General features: G+C 36.0%; 2 protein-coding genes across 2 annotated transcripts; one reads left to right on the forward strand and one right to left on the reverse strand.

Annotated features, from left to right (window-relative positions):
- The first annotated feature begins 11,290 nt into the window (after window positions 1-11,290).
- On the forward strand, window positions 11,291-14,354 carry LOC113300131 (cysteine-rich receptor-like protein kinase 2). Its single transcript, XM_026549316.1, has 7 exons — window positions 11,291-12,062; window positions 12,175-12,288; window positions 12,379-12,518; window positions 12,690-12,900; window positions 13,055-13,289; window positions 13,470-13,620; window positions 13,750-14,354. The coding sequence occupies exons 1-7, from the start codon at window positions 11,471-11,473 to the stop codon at window positions 14,095-14,097; spliced, it is 1,791 nt and encodes a 596-aa protein (XP_026405101.1). The 5' UTR covers window positions 11,291-11,470; the 3' UTR covers window positions 14,098-14,354.
- A 7-nt stretch (window positions 14,355-14,361) lies between these two features.
- Window positions 14,362-22,469, reverse strand: LOC113300130 (polyribonucleotide nucleotidyltransferase 2, mitochondrial-like). The gene is made up of 16 exons (XM_026549315.1): window positions 21,971-22,469; window positions 21,689-21,844; window positions 21,416-21,586; window positions 21,087-21,212; window positions 20,825-20,986; window positions 19,782-19,901; window positions 19,208-19,345; window positions 18,971-19,133; window positions 18,455-18,580; window positions 18,167-18,297; window positions 17,752-17,971; window positions 17,548-17,631; window positions 17,152-17,231; window positions 16,303-16,446; window positions 15,090-16,019; window positions 14,362-14,854 (listed from the first exon to the last, which is right to left on the reverse strand). The coding sequence occupies exons 1-16, from the start codon at window positions 22,265-22,267 to the stop codon at window positions 14,750-14,752; spliced, it is 3,153 nt and encodes a 1,050-aa protein (XP_026405100.1). The 5' UTR covers window positions 22,268-22,469; the 3' UTR covers window positions 14,362-14,749.
- Window positions 22,470-23,048: the final 579 nt, after the last annotated feature.

The raw sequence follows: 23,048 nt of genomic DNA on the forward strand, positions 1-23,048 counted from the left end.
TGTATGCCAACCAAGGAGATTCTTTAGTGCCTTCCAAGGTTCTGCGTAGATAGGTAGGGTCTGGAGTAATGGTTTTGTGGGTACACCTATGGTAAACCCTCCCGAGATTAACTCGGTTTTATTTTTTTTATTAATTTTGCTCGAGGACTTGCAAATAATAAGTTTGGGGGTATTTGATAGACGCATTTATGTGTCTAATTTGTCCTTAATGTTTCGTATTGTTAGTGCTCGTTTTTGTCCTTATTATGGTATTTTATGTGTTTGTAGGTATTTTTTTGGAAATAAATATTGTTGGAAAATTCGGCTCGAAAAGTTGCTCGGTGCACCCCGGAGGACATTTGCTATACGGACCCCCACTTTTGCTATGTGTCACCCATGGCTATGTGTATCCCATTTTTGTCCACAACACCCATTTTTGTCCACAGCACCCATTTGTTATTCGACACCCAGGACGTTGGATATGGGATAACCATCTTCTTCATTTCAAAAATTAAGTTTTGGCGGGAAATATTTGGTTTCAACAACCAGAATTAGGGTTGGAGATTTTGCGCGATTCAGTGAGACTCAACGGCTAAAATTGATTGGGAAGACTCGTTAGAGCTTCATAGGCGTGGTATGGTTGATTATTTTGATCATAATTGGCTGAATCATCAAGATTGAGGGAGACAGGGAGTTACGGGTTTTGCTCAACAAAACCCGAGTGTTGATGGATTCGGTTTTGGAGATTTCTGGAGTGATTCAATCACTCAAGTGGATTATTTTGGGCCTGTTACGCTTAGCAGAGTTGGTGTAGTCGTTAGATTCATCTAAATTGGGCTGAATTGTCCAAGAGAAGTATGCAGAGCAACACGTATCCGAGAGAAGTATTTCACGGATTTTCCAAAGCTTTATTGTTCTTTGCGTGTGCTTAGAAGGATCCAACCACCAGTTAGGCCGTGTCAGAGATAAACAAGGAGAGTTTTGCAGCTGTATACGCGTGAAGAATTAAATCAGGGAAGAAATATTCCCGAATCTTGCATGGATATATTCTTGATTAATATGAGGAGTAATCCGGGGTCCTGTCGAGTTATATAGAGTCCTGAGGAACCACAGAGAGGTTATGGAGAGTTAGGGGAAGAAAAGAGAGGAGTTTGATCGAGTTGCAGAGTTGGTTCTGCTGCTGCAGAAACCCTAGAAGACGAAGAACATTGACCCACACAAGCAGTCGTTTATGCTACAGTGAATACGACAGTCGCAAGACAGTCTTATATGCTACAGTGGCAGCGACACCTTATTCATATCGTTCTCTGTAACAATTAGGTTTGTAACAGAAATAACTGTTACAAATCCGGTTTTAATTTTTTTTCCTCATTTTCACCATTGTAAACACTTTTTGAGCAATGGAAAAATCCTTTGAGTGTGTTTACAACATGATGAGCTAAACCCTATCACTGGACATCGGAGGAAGCAACTTTTCATGATTATGGTAAATAAATTAATTCTTTTATTTACTGTTTGCATAGATTTAATTTCTCTATGATTTTTATTAATTACTTGTTATTTTGTTAGATGCCGCATGCTTAGTTTTAATTATTTTAGATGCGTCATGCTTTTAACTTACAAATAATATTTTACGAAATCTATTTTTGGCAAAGAACTAGAGTCACAACTTCTTTTGTTTGAGCTATATTGTCTAGAGTTAATGACTGAACCACAACAATATGAAAAGCAGTGGAATCCCGAGTCCCGGTCTCTCTTCATCTTGTGACAAATTGTGTATATATATTTTTCCTTATTTTCTTTATTAAGTCTTAAAACAAATTCTCAAAAAATCTAAGTGAACGAATCATCTTACTACAACTCAATTGAAAATCACATCACATATATATAAAAAAAACCTAGAAAATATCTTATTTTCAAATACACTTTCTCTCTCTTCTTTAGTTTCAGATCTAGTTTCTCTCATTTTCTCTCTTTTTTCCATTTTTTTCTGCTAGTGATGAAGAAGATGAAGATGTTGATGAACGATTCTCTCTTCTCTCCATTTTTTTCTCTGCTAGTGATGAAGAAGATGAACGATGATGATGATGATGATGATGAATACGATAAAGTTTTGCGTTTTTTTTTTGATGTTTTGCTGTTGTTTTGATGATGTTAAAGATTATGCTGCTACATATGATGATGATGAACCTTTATCATCTTCACATGCTTGGGTAAGTTTCGGATCTACAAAAGAACCTTGAAATCCTTTGATTTCTTCATTTTTTTCTTTTTCTTCATCAACACTTTGGATCTTCTGTTCTTGATTTTTGGATATGCTGATGTTGTTGTTCGTGTTGTTGTTGAAGATGAAGACGAAGATGAACTTTGTTGCTTCTCGTGTTGTTATTGAAGATGAATATGAACTCTGTTGAAGATGAAGAATGATGAAGACGACGAAGTTCATCAAACAGAATGAACTCGTATTGAAGATGAACGCGTGTTTGATAAAGATGAACTTTGATTTTTATGTTTTTTTGTGTGTGTTCATATAAAGAATGAACTCGGTTTTTAGATCTTGAATTACTAGGTGTTCATCTAAAGAATGAACTCGTGTTGAAGATGAACTCTGTTTTTTTGTGTGTTCATGTAAAGAATGAACTCTGTTTTTTTTTTGTGTGTGTTTTTTTGTCCTTTCATGTAAAGAATGAACTCATTTCTAGGTTTAAAATAGTTAGATTTTAAAGGTGTTCATTTTGTCGAATGAACTCTTTTTTCTTATAGGTTCTATCAGGTATTCATTTGAAGAATGAACTTTGTTTCCATATAGGTTTTAATAGGTGTTCATTTGAAGAAATAAACTCCGGAGTTCATCAGATAGAATGAACTGCTACAAAAAATAAGTAAGAAATTTAGTTTGGTTTTATTAGGTGTTCATTTGAAGGAATGAACTTCGGAGTTCATCGAACCGAAATAAACTTCGGAGTTCATCCGACACAATGAACTGCTACAAAAAATAAATAGGAATTAACACGGAAGGGTACTTTAGTCCATTTAATATATCTCCCCCCTTTGATGAGAGCAAGACTAATTAAAGTCAAAGAGTTAACTGAGATCAGCTGTTGGATCTCTCTTCTTTAACACAGGGCCGTTGGATGATAGGAATATTCTATAAAAGATTCCTGTCACAGAAATAAATTCCGTGTGATATTTTTGGTTACTCGACGAAAATACCCCTCCGTTTTTTTTAAAACCAACCCAACTCTTTCTTTTTGCTATTTCCTCTTCAATCCCATCAACACCCCATCATTACCATCGTCACCAACAACGCCGATAAATCTTATGCAGACATGGTTACTTTACCTTGCGCTCAGGATTTGGGTTATGTATTTACATAAATCACGTGAGATGAATTGAAAAATAATAACATAATCAAAATTTCCTCTACTGGATCAAATCAATAAACAAAATCAAGTCACAGAAGATGAATTGAAAACTTCATTAACGGGTTCTCATATTCAATGACCATATATTCATATCTGTTCAGATGAAAGAAATCTGAATTTACAGAGAATAATGGAACGAAAAGTAAAAAAGAAAAGAATTTGGTTTGAACTAGGAATGCGGGTGTAGAAGACGGACAATTGGATCCGGATGTTTTCCAAATCCGTGAACCCAGCTAAGCTCTCCACACCCCTCCCCTCACCCACCCAACTTTTGTAGCAGTTTTATTAAGATCAACATTTCTTCGTTTTCTTTTCCTCCTGTAAAATCAATCAAACAAACCTTCAAATTTTAGTAGGTTTCATATGCAAACAAAGAACCAATGACGGACCTACAGTTAGGCTAAAGGGGGCTTTAGCCCGGGTAGGCTTCCCAGTCCACAAGCCAATTTTTTTTGCTCGATCAAGACTTCTAGTCCGGGCCTTAAAAGGAAATTTATCTTTCCTGGATCCGTCCCTGCAAAGAACCATTGAGAAATGATAAAAACTAAGAATTAGAAATTCAAAAAATGAGAGGAAATTGAAAAAAAAAACGTTTAAAGAAAAACCAATCAACTGTTTGATTGAGATAACATGGAAAAAAAAGAGAGATTAAAAAAGCCTTCAAGTAAAATAACCCATTTAATCTTTGTTTAGCTTCATAACTCATGCAATCAAATTAAAGTTGAGATTAAGAGATTTGGGTACCTTTGCTGTTGGAAGAACAATTAAGAATAAAAGAAATTAGGCATAAAATTAAAGAATTAAGAAAACTATTTAAGTTGGAGTTGCTTGATCCTACGGCAGAAGTTGTACTAGACAGCAAGAGAGGTGAGAGAGAGAGCAAAGAAAGGCACCGAGCAGAAATTGAAAGAAAAGCTAAGTAAAAAGTTGAATTAGAAGTTGACTACTCTATTCCACGTGTGGCACATGCGCACAGCTTGGTGAACAAATTTTATCTCACTTCTGTTGAGTACTTGAGTGGGAACGAAGTGGCTTCCGGGTAGAAAGAGAGATGATTTCCACCATCGGGAGTCAGCTAATCGTAGTTTTTTTTTTTTTATCGAAAATGGTACGTACACACGGAAAACAAAATCACCAACGTTGCACGAGAAGGTGGTGGGGCCACTCATGCCCCACCCCTATCCCAATGCAGAGAATGACATTAAGGCCGTCCGATCCCCTCTCGATGCACACTTCGAAATGGATGCAACAAAGTTGTTTTTTATTTACCACCAAACCAAACAATTTGCATCGTAATTTTTTTCACTGGCCCGGACTGTTAGTCATCTATCGTTATGTTTCACATGTAAATAAAGATTTTCGATTAAAAATTAAAAGAATCAATATCAAAAGAAAAAACATAAAATTGGTCAAAAAGACCAAAACACAAAATTCCTGGGTCATATAGATTATTAGCTTTTGATACTGTTTATATAGGCAAAAATCAGAAATATTCTGTTTATATAACCAATTTGGATATTTGGCCCAGGAAAATTAAAAAAAAAATGTCTCTTACCTAAAATACCCCCTAACCTTTTAAACCCTTCTTTTCAAAGAGAATTTATTTCTCTTCCCTTCCCGCAGAGCTCTGCAGAACCTCCTCTTCCCTTCCCGCAGAGCTCTGCAGAAATCGGCAATTCAGAGCTCGTTTTTTTTCTTCAGATCTCATTTATCAATCATGATGATTAGCGATTGTTTAATACGTTTGTAGAATCGAAGTTTCATCTAATCAAAGTTTCATCAATTGGAGTTTCATCTAAACGAAGTTTCTGAGTTGGTTTTGAAGCAATTGAAGTTTCTATAATAGCGTCGAATCGGTAAGTTTCAATTTGTCCAATTGAAGTTTCTCTGTCGATTTTGAAGCAATTTTTAGTTGTTGATGATTAATCTTTGTTAATTTTTTATTTTAGTTGTTGATTTTGAATATCCAGGGTTTAGTTGATTATGTGACTGGTAAATTTTTCAATTTTTCCATTATTTGGGTTTGTCTCGAATCATGTTTTCTAGGGTTTAGTGATCTGATTTTCAATGCAATATACACAGATGTGAAGTTTGTGTGTTCAATTGTGATGTGAACTGAATTAGTATGTACTGCTTTTATGGGTAAGGATTTGGATTAGTAATCTTGATTTTTTGCATGGAAGAATGCTCTAAATGGTTTGATGAGTATGATTACTAGATGACTGTAATCCTACAATTGATAGAGAATCCTCATCTGTGTTTTGCACCTAAGATGAGAGATAGCTTATGTCTTAGTGGTCACATTGATGTCTTCTTAAAGTCTTGCACCTAAGATGAGAGATAGTTGACTGTGCTTTGCACCTAAGATGAGAGATAGCGGACTGTAATCCTACAATTGATAGAGAATCCTTGTAGGCTTGTAACTGCTGCTAATTTGTTTACATATTATCAATTGAATACATCCAGATTCAGAAAATTTGTTTTTATATATTCCTTTTGAAGATGGATCGTCATTTTCTCTGTATGGTTATCCGGGGTACCGATGCGTGTCAATACCAAGTTACTACGAAGTCAACAGTTGATGAGTTGAAGGCGCGTGTCTATTCTTATTGGAATAACATTTCACCGGACTCAATTCAGTTTGTATTTGACTATGAGGGGAGAAGAAATGTTGTTGACAGTGATGTGAAGCTCCGTTCTTTCTTGTCATTGTGTATTGTTACCATTTAAGATATCTTTATTAGTTTATTCTTCTCTGCAGCCTCTTGTTGCACATTTAAGATTCATTTACCTTGAATTATATTTTCGCAACTAGTATTTACTTTGGATTGTTTCTTTTGTTCATAAAAATATATCTTATGGAATTAATTTTTCAAGTATTTCTCTTCATTTTTATAGTATATATCTTTTAGTCTTATGTTGATTGTTTAATTGTACATTCCCTTCAGTTTTTCACTGTAAAATTTGAATGTTTGCGAAGATTCAAATTTAGTTGTACAAGATGTAACCAGTTTCATCCTGCCTATTCTGGAAAAAATGAGATTTTTGGCCAGGATGAAACTGGATTTCATCCATCACATATGGACAGAAAAAACTATTTTTTGTCAACCTGCACACTCTGAAAACAGTTTTTATACAAGCTTTGATGTAACCAGTTTCATCCAAGCCTGGTTACAATCTGACAAAAAAATTGAAGTTTTATACGGGCTAGGATATAACCAGTTTCATCCAAGCCTGGTTACATTTTCAACCTGCAAATTTAATCATTTCTGGCTAACATATTCAAACACAACCATCATGAAATTGAAGTATAGGCATTTTTCAGTAAAAAAGTTCATATTTTAATTAAGACGAATCCACGGATCACAACTGTATGCGAAGACATAGTTCAACAAAAAAAAAAGTACTACCAAATGAACTACATTAATAAAAAAATTCTAAACAACCTAAACACATCAAACTTTCCAGCAGCTATTCTCATCAGTTAGGATTTCATATGCCAGATTGATTCGTCTTGTGCCCATCTCCTCTCCAATAGTATCTTTGCCTTCAAAGGAGTAACCGTCTGTCATTGCCCATTCCATGTAGTAGATAACATACATCATCTAATCATCACTGCAAGACAAATGAATATGTAATGTCAGTTTAACGATCTGGAAAAAAAATGTAATGTCGGTTCAAACTTCGTTTCAGTTTGTATGTTATAATCTCAGTTCAAAGAGTTAACGACCTACCTTTCGCACTGTTGTGGACAATCTGATTGAACGACGACATCAACGTTATCCATACTAGTACTTTGAATTTGAACTTGAAAGAGATGATTTATTCGTTCCGCCATCATTTGAGCTTCTTTTAATTAGTTTGAAGAACCTAGACGAGAATTGTAGTGTGTCCAAGTTCTTCCATGGATGTCAAGGTGAAGCAATGTGAAATGTTCTTTCTCATTCAGCATTGGGATGAACAAGTGTTGCATTTCGACATCAATCTTTTGCAGTTCAGCATTTATCATTTTTGCAGCGTCCAGCTCATCTCCCGCAATGACATCAGCCTGAATACAAATTTGAATCAAAACCAGTTAAACCATATTTTTTATATGGATGAAACTCAATTACATCCTGTCTTTAATGCTAGATGAAAACCAGTTTCTGCAGGTATCATATGAAACCCAGTTACATCCTATATATAATAGCTAGATGAAACTCAGTTTTATCCTACACTAGTGAGAGAATTATATTTCAAGCAACAGATGCAAGCCAGGTACATCCTACACTAACTTAAAAGTTATATGAAAACAAATTGCAGACCTAAGTTCATTCATTTTAAAATGTAGTATTCAAAATGTTTACCCATGCAAGCGCGCTGAGAAAGATTGACTTGGAGTATCCTTTGGTATCACCGCCAGATTGAAACAATTGTCTCCATTTTTCGATTTTGAACTCCAAAATAGTGTTCACCAATGGATGATTGAAAACAAGTTGCTGGATGTGTTCTCCACTGATACATACACCTCCATTGGACTTCCAAATGCAGTCGCTGCATTTAAACAAGTTCATATAATTTAGTATAAACTTAGCAGTAATTTTACAGAAATAAGAAAAGTAGAATGAAAAAAAAAAACAACAAAAGGATGCGGATACGTACCTTACTTTTCCAGTTACAAAGTACTCCTTTATTAACTTCTCTTCAGCTTGTCTTATTCCGCTCATCAAGTAATTTTTCCACAGCTTGTTGTTCCTTGTTAACTTCCTCAACTTATCGTCCTTCTGCTTCTTCTCTGCACGCCCATTCACAACATACTAATAGTCTTATATTAACCGCAGATGTATCTTTAAACCTGAACGAATCTGGTTTCATCCAGTGTTAATCTGCTTGAAACAATATACACTGCAGATTAACACTAATCTGTCACGGTAATGAATCGTTACAATAACTGTTAAATACTATCTGTTACAATCAACTAAAACAACGATTAAAATCGTTGTTGTAGCTGTTACAAGAAAAGGACAGGTGACAATAAGTCAACCGTTACACACAAAATCTCCGTTACAGTATCTATTACACCGAACTGTTACAGTCTAACCGTTACGACATACACAATAACGGCTATCCGATACAACAAAATGACATCAGATAAATCTTGTGCTGACTAGATAACTGTTGGTGTATTTATTCCAACGGATGAAACCGTTATTTAATAAAATTTTATTGTAACGAAAATGAACCGTTGAAAAATTATTGTAACACTAATAATAACGGCACATTTCCAACGTTTTTTTGACGTTACAATATATAGATACTAACGTTTTTCAACGTTACAAATTCCCTGATTTCATGTAGTGTAAAATAAGTTATTTTGGGAAAGTCAAAGGAGTAATTTAAGTGATTTGAAGTTATTAGATAAAAATATTACTATCTTTAGGGAGATAAATAAGGTAAAATGAGTTATTTTAGGGAGGTCAACGAATTATTTTAGGGATTAAAATTTATCACAACCGCTTTTATTTTTAAATAGAATTAATTTCCTTATTAGATGAAGGGTTACTTTTGTAATCAATTCATATTATGATTAATTATGGACTTGTCATATGCTAAATTTTAATGGTGGGTTTTTGATACACAAAAAAAATAAATTGGGCTAGAAAAAAAATTCCCCGAAAGATAAACGCTACACAAATTCGTATCAGAAATGTCATGTAAAAGACATTTTTTTTATCAATGCGCAACGCACGTGCACTCTACTTGTTTTTAAATAATTATGGACCAAATGGAAAAGGTGATTTCTCAAAGGATTAAACAGACTTGGGACCACCTAAAAAAGGACCAAACGATATTTTTCCTCTTAAAAAATCTTATAAAAATATTAACTAAATTCAAGTGGGATCGTTTTAACTAACTTAACTAATTTTTACCATTTTTTTTGTTTTAATAATACGTTTCAAATTGAGACGATCATCTCCATTGAGTTCGTTCGGTTTAATATGAGACGCGATGTACAAAATCTTTTATTTGAGGATTTGCTCATCCATTTTAGTGGTGTCATGTATCCCCATTGGTGTTGCTCTTATACGTATGCAAATATGCTTCAAAAAAAAACGTATGCAAATGAGAATATATAATACCGTGTATGATCGGTAAGTCGCTAGTACGACATGTTACTTTTTTATTTTAAAGTCTAAAAGTCCAATCACGCGGTTTTACTTTTAATGTACTCTCTTCGTCCCCAATATATAGGCGGAGAAGTGAGTTTCTCTTAAAATAAGAATTTTTTTTGATTTCCTACATTTCCGTCTTCTTTCTTGTTTTACCCCTTGTACAATTTCCAACATTAGAAACATTAACTTAATTATGGTGATAACTACCTATAATAAATAAGGGTAATATATGAAAAAACCTATCTTGGAATTGAAAGTCCACCTGTCTAATGGGATTACAAATTTTTACAACTCCGCCTATATATTGGGGACGGAGGGAATACATTTCCTTTTTCGTTGTGGCAATGTTTTGTCAACGAACCCAGTCAAGTTAACAAAAAAGAGTAAATGGTTGTTGAATTTTATGACATGAAAGAAGACTTTATTTTTTCCAGACGTATTCTCCCACGTCTGGGTTTCTGAAATATTTGGCATGACATATTACCAACCGTAATTCAATTTTGTCCTATTGGAAACCAGTTACGGTTTGGAGTTCTTCCAAAACCTAGACGTAAACCTAAATTACGGTTGGCAACGAAGCTATACCCAACCGTAATTTTCCATGAAAGTCTAAAAATCTCAAACTTTTTGCGTACTTAAGCTAGTTTTGAGCGAAATTGAACCCATGGGAGATAGTTTAGAGGTGTACTTGTTGATTTTCAACCATTGGTTCTTGACTTTGTTGATTTATTTCTTCAATTGGTTGAGATTCATCATCACTTTATGTTAAACCCTCTCTACCATCTAACAAATCATCCATCTCTTGGTCTCCAACATGAGGAATGTAAAACTTGTTTTCTCTATCATACAAAGATTCACCCACCTCAAATTGATAACTTGTTTCATCCATTTTTGTTGAGTGAATCAAAAAAAATCTAGGTTTTGAAAGAAATCTTCAATCTTTTTCTTTTTCCTCTTCTCTCTAGTTTTTTTTCCCACAAAAACTTTGCCCGAGAATTAACAAAATTCATCTTCTTAGTTTAATTAGATAATAATTAAATTATATTAAAATTAACTACATAAGGGTTATTTGATCATTACAACATTATTTGAGATAAGGGGTTTTTGATATTACTTATGGGTGACCCGTTTTTGTCCTATTAGATAACGCCCCTCTAATTGAGTATGACGCCCGAATAATAACCTTCTTAATAACCTTCTTTAGAAAGGGATTCAAGTTTCTCAAGACTTATCTTAATATTGTAAGGTACAAAAAAGCAAAAATCACATCTCCCTCTCTCTCTCCACAAAGTGTCTAAATGCTCACCTGCTTCCATCAACGCTTAAGTAGATGCACATTTTGTTCAAGTGTCAACATATCCTCACCATCTCCACTCAAAACTACAAAGAGACCAAAATTATTCCTTTCATACTTCATAACTAGTCATGCTTATATTGACAACAATCCATACTTTATCCTCTTTTTTATCTTTGTTCAAAAATATGTCTGTCGACTTAACTCGATTAGTTCAAGAAACCCCTTGGAGGTAGCAGTCGTTTAAGAAACCCCTCAGTGGTGGGGATTCCTAGTGGTGAAATATGGAGAGCAACCCTATGGTAGAATGGCCTTAAGCACACCTTACTTGCTTGAGAATTACTGTCCATATAATTTGAGTTCTCTTTTGTCTACTAGATATAACAATTTACAGAGATAACATCCTTTACTTGATCATATTTCAAACAGGAAAGGAAGTCGAAACCCAGGAAATATATTGAAAAGATGGCACGGTTGTTTTTTGCTTTGCTATTTATAATATCTCTATTAGTAGAAACTACATTAAGTAAACCGAGACCAGAAACAGTCGAAATCAGATGCGAGACACAACTAGAACATAACACTACACTACCATATATGTCCCCAACTTCATTGCTGCAATGGCGAATATCAGTGATCAAATCAAAACAAAAGGCTACGGACAAGCTATTGTTGGCACAGGACCTGATGGTAACTATGGATATGGTCAATGTTATGGTGACTTATCATCGCTTGATTGTACGCTATGCTATGCAGAAGCACGTACTGTTCTCCCACAGTGTTACCCATATAACGGAGGAATGGTCTTCCTTGACGGCTGCTTTATGCGGGCAGAAAATTATAGTTTCTTTGACGAATTTACGGGTCCTAATGATAAGGCTGTTTGTGGGAATTCTACTCAAAAGGGACAAAATTTCCAGGATTTGGCGACGAAGGCTGTGCTTGATACTACTGCTGCTGCAATACGAGATGGTGGTTATGCAAAGGCTGAAGTGAAAGGATTGTCTTCAAGAAATGAGTCAGTTTATGTTCTTGCGGATTGCTGGAAAATTCTCAATCCTAGCTCATGCAAAGCATGTCTGCAGGAAGCATCAGCCTTAACGGTGGGATGTATGCCTTGGTCAGAAGGACGAGCACTTAAGACGGGATGCTTTATGAGGTATTCAGACATAGATTTCCTTAACAAGGAACAAACAACTGAAAGCTTGAAAGGTACTATACAAGTAGTTAATGTTTCCACATTGTATTAGTTAAGGGGATATGATGTCATAAAACCAAACTGCACTCTTGACATGACTTTGGATATCTACTGATGACTTTGCAGTAAGCCCAGGAGTGTTGGTGATCTCGATTTTGAGTTCGTTGGCTGTTGTGGGGGTAGGGGTAGTCGTCGGAATGTACATTTGGAGGAGAAGAAGAATACAAAGGAAACGACGAGGTACACATTAAGCAATTTCTAAACATGCTTAGAAAAGATTAACTCCAATTAGTTTCTATGATTTATTCCTTCTTTTTGTTTGCTTTTCAGGTTCAGATAATACCGCTAAAATGGTGAAAAGTCTTGTGAACAGTAGCCTGAATTTCAAGTACTCTACCCTTGAGAAGGCTACTGGCTCTTTCAACAATGCCAACAAACTTGGGCAGGGAGGATTTGGTACTGTTTACAAGGTAACATTCCTTTATGTCCAAGATATTTACATCAAATAAAGTAGGCTTCTCGTCCTTGACCCTAATGACTTTTATATTTGAGCTGCTTGGAAGATCAAGTGGAAGACCATTCTTTTAATCAATTTATCTTAATATTAGTCTGTATTTTTTATCTACTTGCTTTTGTGACAGGGAGTTCTGGGTGACGGAAGAGAGATAGCAGTGAAGAGACTTTTCTTTAACAATAAACACAGAGCAGCAGATTTCTACAACGAAGTTCACATTATTAGTTGTGTAGAACATAAGAATCTTGTGAGATTGTTGGGTTGCAGCTGTTCAGGACCAGAAAGCCTTCTTGTCTATGAATTCCTCCCAAACAAGAGTCTTGATCGTTTTATCTTCGGTAGTTAAACAAATTCTTTCGCGTAATAATCATCGACATTAGTAAATATGGTACTGTCGCTGCTTGCTGAATCCGTTTGTTAGATTCTCAGTAGACTTGGCTTCTTATGAGACCTTGAGCTCTTACTTTTTGTTATGTTTATTTGAAATGATAGATCCAATTAGAGGAATGACACTGAACTGGGAAAAGAGATTTGACATAATAACTGGGACAGCAGAAGGATTGGTATACCTTCATGAGAATGCAAAGATTAGGATCATACACAGAGATATAAAATGCAGCAACATCTTGTTGGATTCGAAGCTCCGAGCTAAAATTGCTGATTTTGGATTAGCAAGATCTTTCCAAGAAGATAAACGCCACATAAGTACTGCCATCGCAGGAACCCTGTAAGAGCCACATTTTCACTGAGCTTTAAATTCTAGAGAAAGAGAAAGGCAACTATTTTTTTTTTTAGTACATTATGAAGGGAACTAACTAGAAAGGGAACTATTTTTTTTTTCTTCATATGAGTTCACATAAGAAAAGGATCTTTAGGGTGCGTATAAGTTGTGCTTATGAATTTGCAGTGGGTATATGGCACCAGAGTACCTAGCGCATGGGCAGTTAACAGAAAAGGCAGATGTCTATAGCTTTGGGGTGCTCTTGATAGAGATTGTTACTGGAAGGCAGAATACCAGAGGCAAAACTTCCGACTACTCTGACAGCCTCGTTACAACTGTAAGTTCCTCATTTGTTTCAAAAACAATAAATACATCACTGTCCATGCGCCATGCGTTTGAACTTTGAAGTGTTCTGACAAACAAAAATCGATTCTACTTTTTTTTATTAAAACTTTTTTGGCGACAGGTTTGGAAGCATTTCCAGCTGGGAAGAGTGGAGGAAATAATAGATCCAAAATTGACAATGCACGCCTATGATAACAAAAAAGAAATCAAAGAGGGTATATTGAGGGTCGTGCAAGTGGCACTTTTGTGCTCACAAGAAGTACCTTCGTTGCGACCGTCAATGTCAACAATCCTACATATGCTTTCACAAAAAGATGAGCTGCTTCCGTTACCTGCAAATCCACCTTTTATGGATGAGAAAAGGATGGAGCTGAATGATTTTAGTGAAGACCAGCGCTATCGATTCAATGCCAACTCCTCCCATTCAGTTGCGACTGCCTTTGATGGATCCCTATTATATGCAAGATAAGTAGATAACCTCAAAAAGAAGGTCAAATATATGCAGGAACTGCTGTACAAAATTTGATGCTACTATATATAACATGATCGCATCACGGTTTATGAGGCTATTCATGCTTCTTTTCATCCAGCTGCTATGACCCCATTTTAAACATGGAAAGTACATGTATACCAATTATCCAGATCAGTATGGTTCTTAATGTAAAATCTTATAGTTTAGTTGAAAACCTCATTTTGAATTTCTTTCCTTCTCTGTGAGACTACAAAACGAGGCTGGTATAAACTAAAAATAACGGTTTACTAATTAACTATTGTGCAATAGTAACGATCAAATTAAAGCTTTACAACCAACAAGAGACGATAACAAACCATGCTTACAGAAGAGAAACAACCATTTACACAAGTCTTTCTACTTCGATTTATGTCAATGCATAACCATAATGTATGAACGTTATAACGAATTGAAAGCAACAGAGAGCACCATCTAGATTTTCAGCTTCCTCTTGACATCTTTCAAAAATTAACCTCGTCAACAAGATTCACCCTACTTTTATTATGTATTTATCTGCCCGATTCCAACACTACTTTTATTAATAAACATAGACAGCTTAGCTTAACTAATCTATTTTCTGCAAGAAATTGCCAGGTTCCAAATGGTCCCGTTAGTCATCTTTGAACAAAGAAACTACTGGTATTCCCTTATCCGAGAAACTAGAACATTGGACGAGCACCTCTTGGCCTTCCTCAAAGTCTTTCCTTCCATCAGACTGCAGCAAAATAAATTAAAAAACTTATTCTTTTAACTTCAGGTACTCATGATAGAAAATATGCATATGTATAAAGTGCATATACACACATAAAAAGAACCAATTATGAAATAGTCTGTCGAGTACTAAGTGCTACCCCAACTTGCCACACAAAATTTTGCATCAGCTATCAGGGTCTAACTATATTGAAAACAAACAAATAAATACTAAGCTGTAAATGCCAATAAACACGCACCTCAAATTTGTACATTCCACGAATTCCACCTCCCAAATCAAAGATTACCCCATGTGTACGAACCTGAAAAACTTTGGCAGCAACCTTGTCACCCAACTTCAGAGAATCTGCACTAACGGAGGAGTTCAAACCAACTGTATTCTCTTTCAGTTTTCGTGAAATAACTTTTGAGCCATTACGCTTTTTAGGGATTTTAAGAGCTCCAGAAATATTCACAATTTTCTGTGCAGATGTTTCATCCACGCCAGAAGAACTTCTGCCTTCGTCACGCTCTGTAGCCACTTGGATTAGAGATGATAATGACGCTAAGGAGAAAAAACTACCTTTTCCAGAAGAACTAACTGCAGATCCGGTGCTGCTTATGCTCTCATTTTCATGTTTATGTTCAAAAGAAGAATCAACAGTTTTCTCTTTCTGCTTTCTTGAGGTGGCTTTTGAGCCGTTAAGCTTTTTAAGGGTGGAGAGAGATGTATTGGAGAATAATGATTCAAGTTCACCATTTTGATTCTGTGGAGATTTTACCGATGCCAACTCTAGAAATTTTTGGGTATCAGGAGCTGTTGAACTCTCCTGGTTTTGCAGAGTAGATGTTTTGTCCGCACCATATGAACTTTCGTATTCGTCACACTCAGCGGCACTTCGAACTACAAATGATGGTGACGATAAGGAAGAACTTTCTTGATTTTGGTCCTCGTTATCCTCGAGGGCAATTTCTGAGTTTTCTTGGCAGGCGATTATGTCTCCAACAGAAGCCCAGACAGCAGGTGTTTGTTTTGTAGGATTTGAAGAACCCTGTAGTCCTACATTCTTCACTTCATTTCGGGGTGATGTTGCCTTCAGAGACAGTTTTATATTACCACGGACATCCTGACCAATGCACATTAATGTAAGATGCTGGCCCACAGATACTAGATCAGACACCCGAGTAACCTGGAAAAAAGAAAAAACGTCAAATTGCCAACATCCAGACTTAGCTAAGACACTTAAACATATGAGCTGAAAAGAAGGCCATAATGCCATTGAAGCCAGAAACTGTATTAAGGGATTGTTAACTACGACGAGGAAAGAAGTGTATCTCCAACAAGAGAAAAGGGCAAAGAAGTGTATCTCCAACAAGAGAAAAGGGCGGCAAGAACGACGACTGGAAGTAACTAAAAACTGAAAACACAAAAACCATATGAACAGCTGAAGGAAAAACCTCCATAACTCATACCGGTTCGTATGACAACTCAGAGATATGTAACAATCCTTGTTGACCACCATTAAACTCAACAAAAGCACCATATTCTTTGACTGAGCTTACAACACCTTTATATATCCCTCCAACTTCAATCTCGCGTCCAATTATAAAATCGACCTGACAAAAAGAGAATTTTAAGAAAAGCATCAAATAAACATCTTAACTTTCATAAATAACTGTGTTACAATTATAAAATCGACCTGACAAAAAGAGAGTTCTAAGAAAAGCATCAAATAAACATCTTAACTTTCATAAATAACTGTATTACAATGACACGGACACGGTGTCGGTGTCGGTGTCTTGTATCCAATACGCTACTTCGACACGACAACTTAAAAACTAAAATACGTGGACACGACACACACAATATAATAATTTAATAGTTTAACATAGATATATAACTATATAAGGTAGTGAATTTGAAAGATATATGCGTATAATATGTATGATTAGTCCAAAAGGCATTACATAAACTTCACTGTAGAGAAGAAGTCGGGATAAGAAGGGAGAAAGTCTAGAGCAAGATCAGTGGAAGATTTGGAACTAATATTTTGTTACTAAAGTTAAAATTTCTCATAGAATCAAGTAAAATATCTAAGTTCCCGAATATTAAGGTATTGATTTATCTTGACAGCTGTTGATATTTAATAATTTAGTCAGTTTTCCAACAGAGCTGTATCTTGAAGTATTGGAGTATTAATACGCGTGTCCGTGTAAATACGTATTGACACGGCTGATTTTTTGTCATTTGAACACAGCAAATCAAATTCATATTCCGCAACCTAGTATCATATACGACGAACATAATCAGTATTGGAATACCTTTTCTTGAGCTTTTTCCATAATTGTTTGATTCTTGGCGAGTATGGTAAGAGTTCCATCACTGACAGAAATCCGTGCACCTAACATACCAAGTACAGCATAAAACAAGGCGGTGTTTTTATGATGCATATCACCGGTGTAGGAAATAAAAAGAGCATCAGCATGTGGTCAAGAATCATACATTAAACACAATATGCACCAAATTCTATTAGAAATTGGCAAAGCATATAACCCTTTGTTTGAAACCAAATTCAACAAGAACCTTCTAGGAGGAGTAACAAAAGAAAAGGATCACAAATCCCATATCTCTTGTAATAAGTTGGTTAAAGATTTTGTATAAAAAAATCGAATCAAATTTGTACGAGGATAATCTTCAGAAGCCATATTACATTATACCTGTCTCTTCTTCAATTTTTCTCCTTTGAGCACCTTGCGGCCCGATTAAGCGTTGAAGGGAAGCATTGTCGTACTTCAGGTTAACTACAACCAACAGCTAATCAGTGGTAATCCACAAATCACTTACAACATAAACTTGAAACTATATGTTGCTATTTCTAATAGATTTCTTGAAAAAAATACATTCAAAAATGAACTACCAACCTAATCGCGGTGAGTTCCTATCATCTTGAGTACGGGGAGCATTAATCTCTCGTTCCATGTGGTCAAGAATTTGAAGGCGACCTTTTAATGCAGGCTCTAAGCATTCACAGATGATATCTAAAGGAATTCCAGCAGGTTTCATATCCAATTGAATTGCAGTTACTCCTTTGCGTGTGCCTGCAATTTTGAAGTCCATATCTCCTAGATGATCTTCCAAACCCTAATCAACCCATATGTGAAAGCCACTATTAGCAACTCTGTGGAAAACAAATTTAAATTAACCAAAGCCAAAGCAAGAGACTCTGAAATATCTAGCATTCAGGTCGACATAAACAGATCCTTAAAAAACTTAACATTCTGCAGATAAGCTGTAACCACAAAACTAACACTTCTTACTGGGAACAAGACCACCTACTAATATATCTGTCAAAATGCGGTAATCCTTTATCAATCCGGTAGATGGGTCAACTTCACTAACTAGGCCCACTGAAACACCTGCCACATGTTCACGTAGTGGTATACCAGCATCCATTAAAGCCATGCTTCCTGCAGAGAACAGAAAACCAGTCTGAGAATACATACTCAGCACCACACTAAGTGCAACTCAGGTTCCCTTTAATGTATCACAGCAGTAAACCATATCAACATATCATGTATATGTATAAAAGAAAAGAGACATACAAAAAGAAGAGAAGGGTACTACCTCCGCACACGGTGGCCATAGAGGTTGAACCATCAGAAGCCATGACTTCTGAATTAATACGAACAGTATAGGGAAATTCATCTTCAGGAGGTAAAACAGCGAGCAAAGCTTTCTCCGCAAGAGTTCCTACAAGCAACAAAAACATCAGCGGAACTGAAACACGGGAAACTTGCTCTGCCATCTTTCTTCATAAACTAAATTAGCTGTTAACAATCCAATCAGCGAGAAAACAGGAGACACAAAAACCATTATCTACGGTCTCAAAGTAAAGGAACATTGAACAATCTAAGGGTAGGGACTTTCACACTTATAAAGTAAAACTCAATTTTAAAAGTTTTCACACAGACGCAAACAAGATTGTTAACCCAGTCGGAAGCACCACAATAAGTGGTTTCAAACAGACGAGATACAGACTCTGTTGTGAGTTTCTACAATTTGTTACCTTTTCGGCCACGTCTTGCAGTGTTTAACAGAATTTTATGCATACCAAACGTATTCAGAAAAGAAAGATCCTACCGTGCCCAACTTCACGCCTATTCAAGCCACCTCGTTTGCCGACTTCATTAATAGAGAAGGGCGGAAAACTATAGTGAAGCATAAAGCGCTTTCTGGGGGGGCCAACCAGAGAATCCAAGCGTTGAGCATCTCCTGGTGCTCCAAGTGTCACGGTGCAAAGTACCTAAGATTTTGATTTACAATTAAAATTTCAATCTAAGATGTCAACACAGGAGAGATGAAATGAAGGTAGTTCACCTGAGTATCTCCACGAGAAAAAATTGATGATCCATGTAATATTGGTAAATTACCAGTTTCGCAATAAACGGGCCTAACTTCATCAAGATTTCTCCCATCAACTCTAAGTCCATCATTGACAATCCGTCTGCGAACTACCTATAGGATGAAATAGACAAATAAAGTAGCAGAGATGACAGGAAAAATCAGACTCTGACAATAAGGTCCACTTGACATGCAATTAAGATACAGTTGTTCAAGTGAGAGATCATTCTATGTCCACTTATCATGACTTTTTGAGCACGGGGATAATGCTAAAAGTCTTGTCGAACCACATACACTAATTCAAACCCAAGACCTTTTTGCCAATGTATTAAGTTTCAAAGGCTTCCCTGTTACAAGTGAAAGCAAAAGGAGGATGCCAGAGATGTGAGAAAGTATACTTACATGCTTAAAGTTATAAGATTACCAGATACACAATATTCAGCATTATTGCGAAAATATTCACGATAGATTGTTCCAGTAACAAATGGGTGGTAAAGATATTAAACCAAACCTAATTCACATGTGACCTTTACAAGGTGGTAAAACTTACCTTCTTTCTCACTGTGTCTACTGTCTTTGGAAGAACTTTTAAGCTGTCTTCGTCACATTCTTCTTGAAGTAACCTTTTCACATCTTGTGTGATTTTATCCAATGCTTCTCCACGTTCAAACTGGATGTAAGAATACGTAATATTAAGGAGATGAAGAACAGTAAATACTTTTTAAGTTAGCGCCAATTACTGAAATAAAAAGCATTCCACAAAGCATCTCATTTGGGCATAGGGTAAGGGGAAAATTATTGGAACCCCAAATTCTCTATTCTTTCGAATTGAAGAATAAAGGTCTCTTTTGTACATGTCTGTATGAAATCAACAGAAGCGCCTTTTGCAAGAAACAACAAAGATTAGGTTAAGCGTGTCGAGGTCTGAAACTGGTACGAGTTGTCTGGCACAGCGACCTAAAAATACTAAATAAGGGAGCACAGAAGTTAGCGTTAGGTTCATGTCATGTACATTGTGCGTAGGAAAATAAAAGTGGCTTATATTCAAGAAAAAACATTATCTATATTTTTTCTTCTATTTCTTCATGCTTTAATTGAACTAAGCTGCAAGAATACTAAAGTTTAACGGCTAGCAGAGCTGTTGCTGCATCCGACATGACTACAAGTTTCGATACAGGAAAATTTTGAAAAACAAAATGACGTTGTTACACAGATGACAAGTCATAGATGTCCAAATAGTACACTGCAAGTTGACATAAGGTTTGCTATCATGTACTCTCATGAAACGTACTAGTGACTATCCAACAGTCTTCAATTGTCTAGACAAAGTTAGCCGAACCAAGAAAAATTTTAATGCCTCAAGGTCATCAATAGGTGCCTTTTGAGTGCAAAATCATATGAGTTTTCACAACTGCTGTTTTACCAACATTTCCAAAATTGTGAACTGAGGTATCCATGAAATATTACCATTTCCGGGTTGAACAATTTATGTACTGATAACATTACTCAGAAAGTAAAATAAAGACAGGAGGGTCTTCAAAATCTAACAAAACTTTTATTTCTAGAAGGACAAAGAAGAAGATAAGATTGCACCTTCCCATATTTTGGATCAGTAAAAACAGCTTCGATTGGCGCTTCAGATAGGTTCTTGACTTTTTCTAGTGTCCTCTCCGTTACCAAGGATAATTTGTAATCTTTCTTCTGCTTTCCAGCTTTTGCAGCCAATCTAACTTGGGGTTCAATATACTTCACCGCCTGAAAACTCGACCCTCTTAGTAGAAATGCATTAATAAAAACTTAAGAGACAATGATGAGACGTTCTTGTGATTCTCAATAAGAGTTTCTTATGGCCTACCTGTGGATGCGCATGCCGCATAGCTGCTTCCAGGTCTCTCTCTGAAATCTCACGAGCTTGTACATCTATCATTAAAGTCTTGTCTTGAGTGCAAGCATAAATCAAATTGAGATCACTTAAATTAAGCTGCAATATATGCAATTGAAGTAAGTCACAATCTGAACAGACATTTGTGCAAACAAGGTTTAAGCAAGCATAGGCCAAACTGAAACCGACATTGCAACACTACATGTCTTCATCCATATGCAAAGCAGTTCCCAACATGTTACTACCTAGAGTACAACCCGGTGAAACAACAAAAAAGAAAGGTGATTCATCTAGAGAGATACCTCGTCCATGCTAGGGTTGACAATTAACTGTCCATCGACCCTCCCTATACGTACAACCCCAATAGGACCACCCCAAGGAATATCAGATAACATAAGAGCTGCGGATGTTGCATTAGCTGCCATTACATCTGGGTCTTGCTTTCCATCAGAAGAAAGAACACTTGCCATTACCTACAAACAGGAATACAACAATGAAATGACATACCACAGAAAGCTTAGAATTGAAAGAACTCGAAAGACAAGATACAATGTGGAGAGACAGCCAGAACACACCTGAACCTCATTGAAAAAACCAGCAGGAAAAAGCGGTCTAATTGGTCTATCAATTATACGACCACACAAAAGTTCACGTTCTTTTGGAGCACCCTCCCTCCTCATGAATGTAGTAGGTATTACCCCTTGTGCAAAATGCTTCTCTTGATAATCAACCTTTTCAAAAAAAAAAACATGACATCTCCATAAACAACTTTCGCAATTTCGTCAAATAATTTATGCATTATGCAAACACCATAAATGAAACTAGAACAACTAATGCCGATAAGGAAATATGCATACCGTTAAGGGTAAGAAATCACCGGTTGCATCGCCTTTGGAAGAAGTAACAGTAGATAAAACCTTGGTTTCTTCCATAGAAATAACAACAGAACCATTAGCGAACCTAGCAATTTTACCAGTTTCATACTTAATTACATGTTTCCCAACCTCAAATTTTTCTTGAAATGATTCTAATATTTTTGTTCCGGCAACAATAGGACCATCGGAAATATTTCTTAACCCTAATTTTTTGTGTTTGAGAGAGAGTAGTGTAGATGATAATAAAGGGTTTGTTGATCTTCTTATTAGAGCTGACATCGTCTGTATAACCTTACGACAGAGAAAGCATTATCAGGGGGTTAATGATAATTAGGGTTTTATGCTGCTGAGATAATTGAAGAAAGTTAGGGATTCGATTGGAGAGGATGGAGTTGATTTGCTGTTTTTAGCGGTGATTACTAAAACCCCTCCAAAACCCTACTGTGACTTTTCTTTACAGGGGAGTGTGAAGATGGAAGAGGGATGTTCAATGCTTATAGATTCGATCAACGGCTAGGATTCAAGCTGGGTATTAGGAGGATTTTGCTCATGCTGTGGCAAGTTGGCAACTGGCAACTTTTTTTTTTTTTTTTTTTTTTTTTTTTTTTTTTGAGGGTAACCATTTATATTTATTTAGAACCCATAATTGGGGGATACCACCAGAAATTGGAGGATACTCAAGAAAGAAAAATAAATAAATTATGAAGTAATTTAAAAAATCTCTTATCAAAAATAAAAGATAATGACTAAATCACCCTTGGGTATCCCCCAAATATATTAAGATTGAACTTTAGATATTAATTTTATGTTTCAGAACTTTAGATATAAATTCCAAATCACGTAACAAGGATAGGTGCTCCAGCTTCGGAGGAACATTTCCGGCTCAAATTTCAGAAGGCAAAAGACGTGTATGACTAGATAGGACAGTTGACATGACAACAATCCATTCAAAAGAAAAATGGATTGGAGTAACATACGTTGTAGCTGCATCTATGATTCACGAAGGCCTTGATGAAATGGCATTTAAGACTGCAAGTGGAGTTTATGAAGCTTTCGGTAT

The sequence above is a fragment of the Papaver somniferum genome, chromosome 7 (genome assembly GCF_003573695.1).
Source record: "Papaver somniferum cultivar HN1 chromosome 7, ASM357369v1, whole genome shotgun sequence".
Classification (NCBI taxonomy): domain Eukaryota; kingdom Viridiplantae; phylum Streptophyta; class Magnoliopsida; order Ranunculales; family Papaveraceae; genus Papaver; species Papaver somniferum.

What these genes read in the sequence shown, in the direction of transcription:
- LOC113300130 (XM_026549315.1), bottom strand. Translation starts at nt 22,267, where the DNA reads ATGTCAGCTCTAATAAGAAGATCAACAAACCCTTTATTATCATCTACA. An exon ending in TCAACCCTAGCATGGACGAG is followed by an intron (nt 21,213 to 21,415) that starts GTATCTCTCTAG and finishes CATATATTGCAG; the next exon opens with CTTAATTTAAGTGATCTCAA. An exon ending in GCATTTTGACAGATATATTA is followed by an intron (nt 17,972 to 18,166) that starts GTAGGTGGTCTT and finishes TGGGTTGATTAG; the next exon opens with GGTTTGGAAGATCATCTAGG.
- LOC113300131 (XM_026549316.1), top strand. Translation starts at nt 11,471, where the DNA reads ATGGCGAATATCAGTGATCAAATCAAAACAAAAGGCTACGGACAAGCT. An exon ending in GATTTGGTACTGTTTACAAG is followed by an intron (nt 12,519 to 12,689) that starts GTAACATTCCTT and finishes CTTTTGTGACAG; the next exon opens with GGAGTTCTGGGTGACGGAAG. An exon ending in ACTGCCATCGCAGGAACCCT is followed by an intron (nt 13,290 to 13,469) that starts GTAAGAGCCACA and finishes ATGAATTTGCAG; the next exon opens with TGGGTATATGGCACCAGAGT.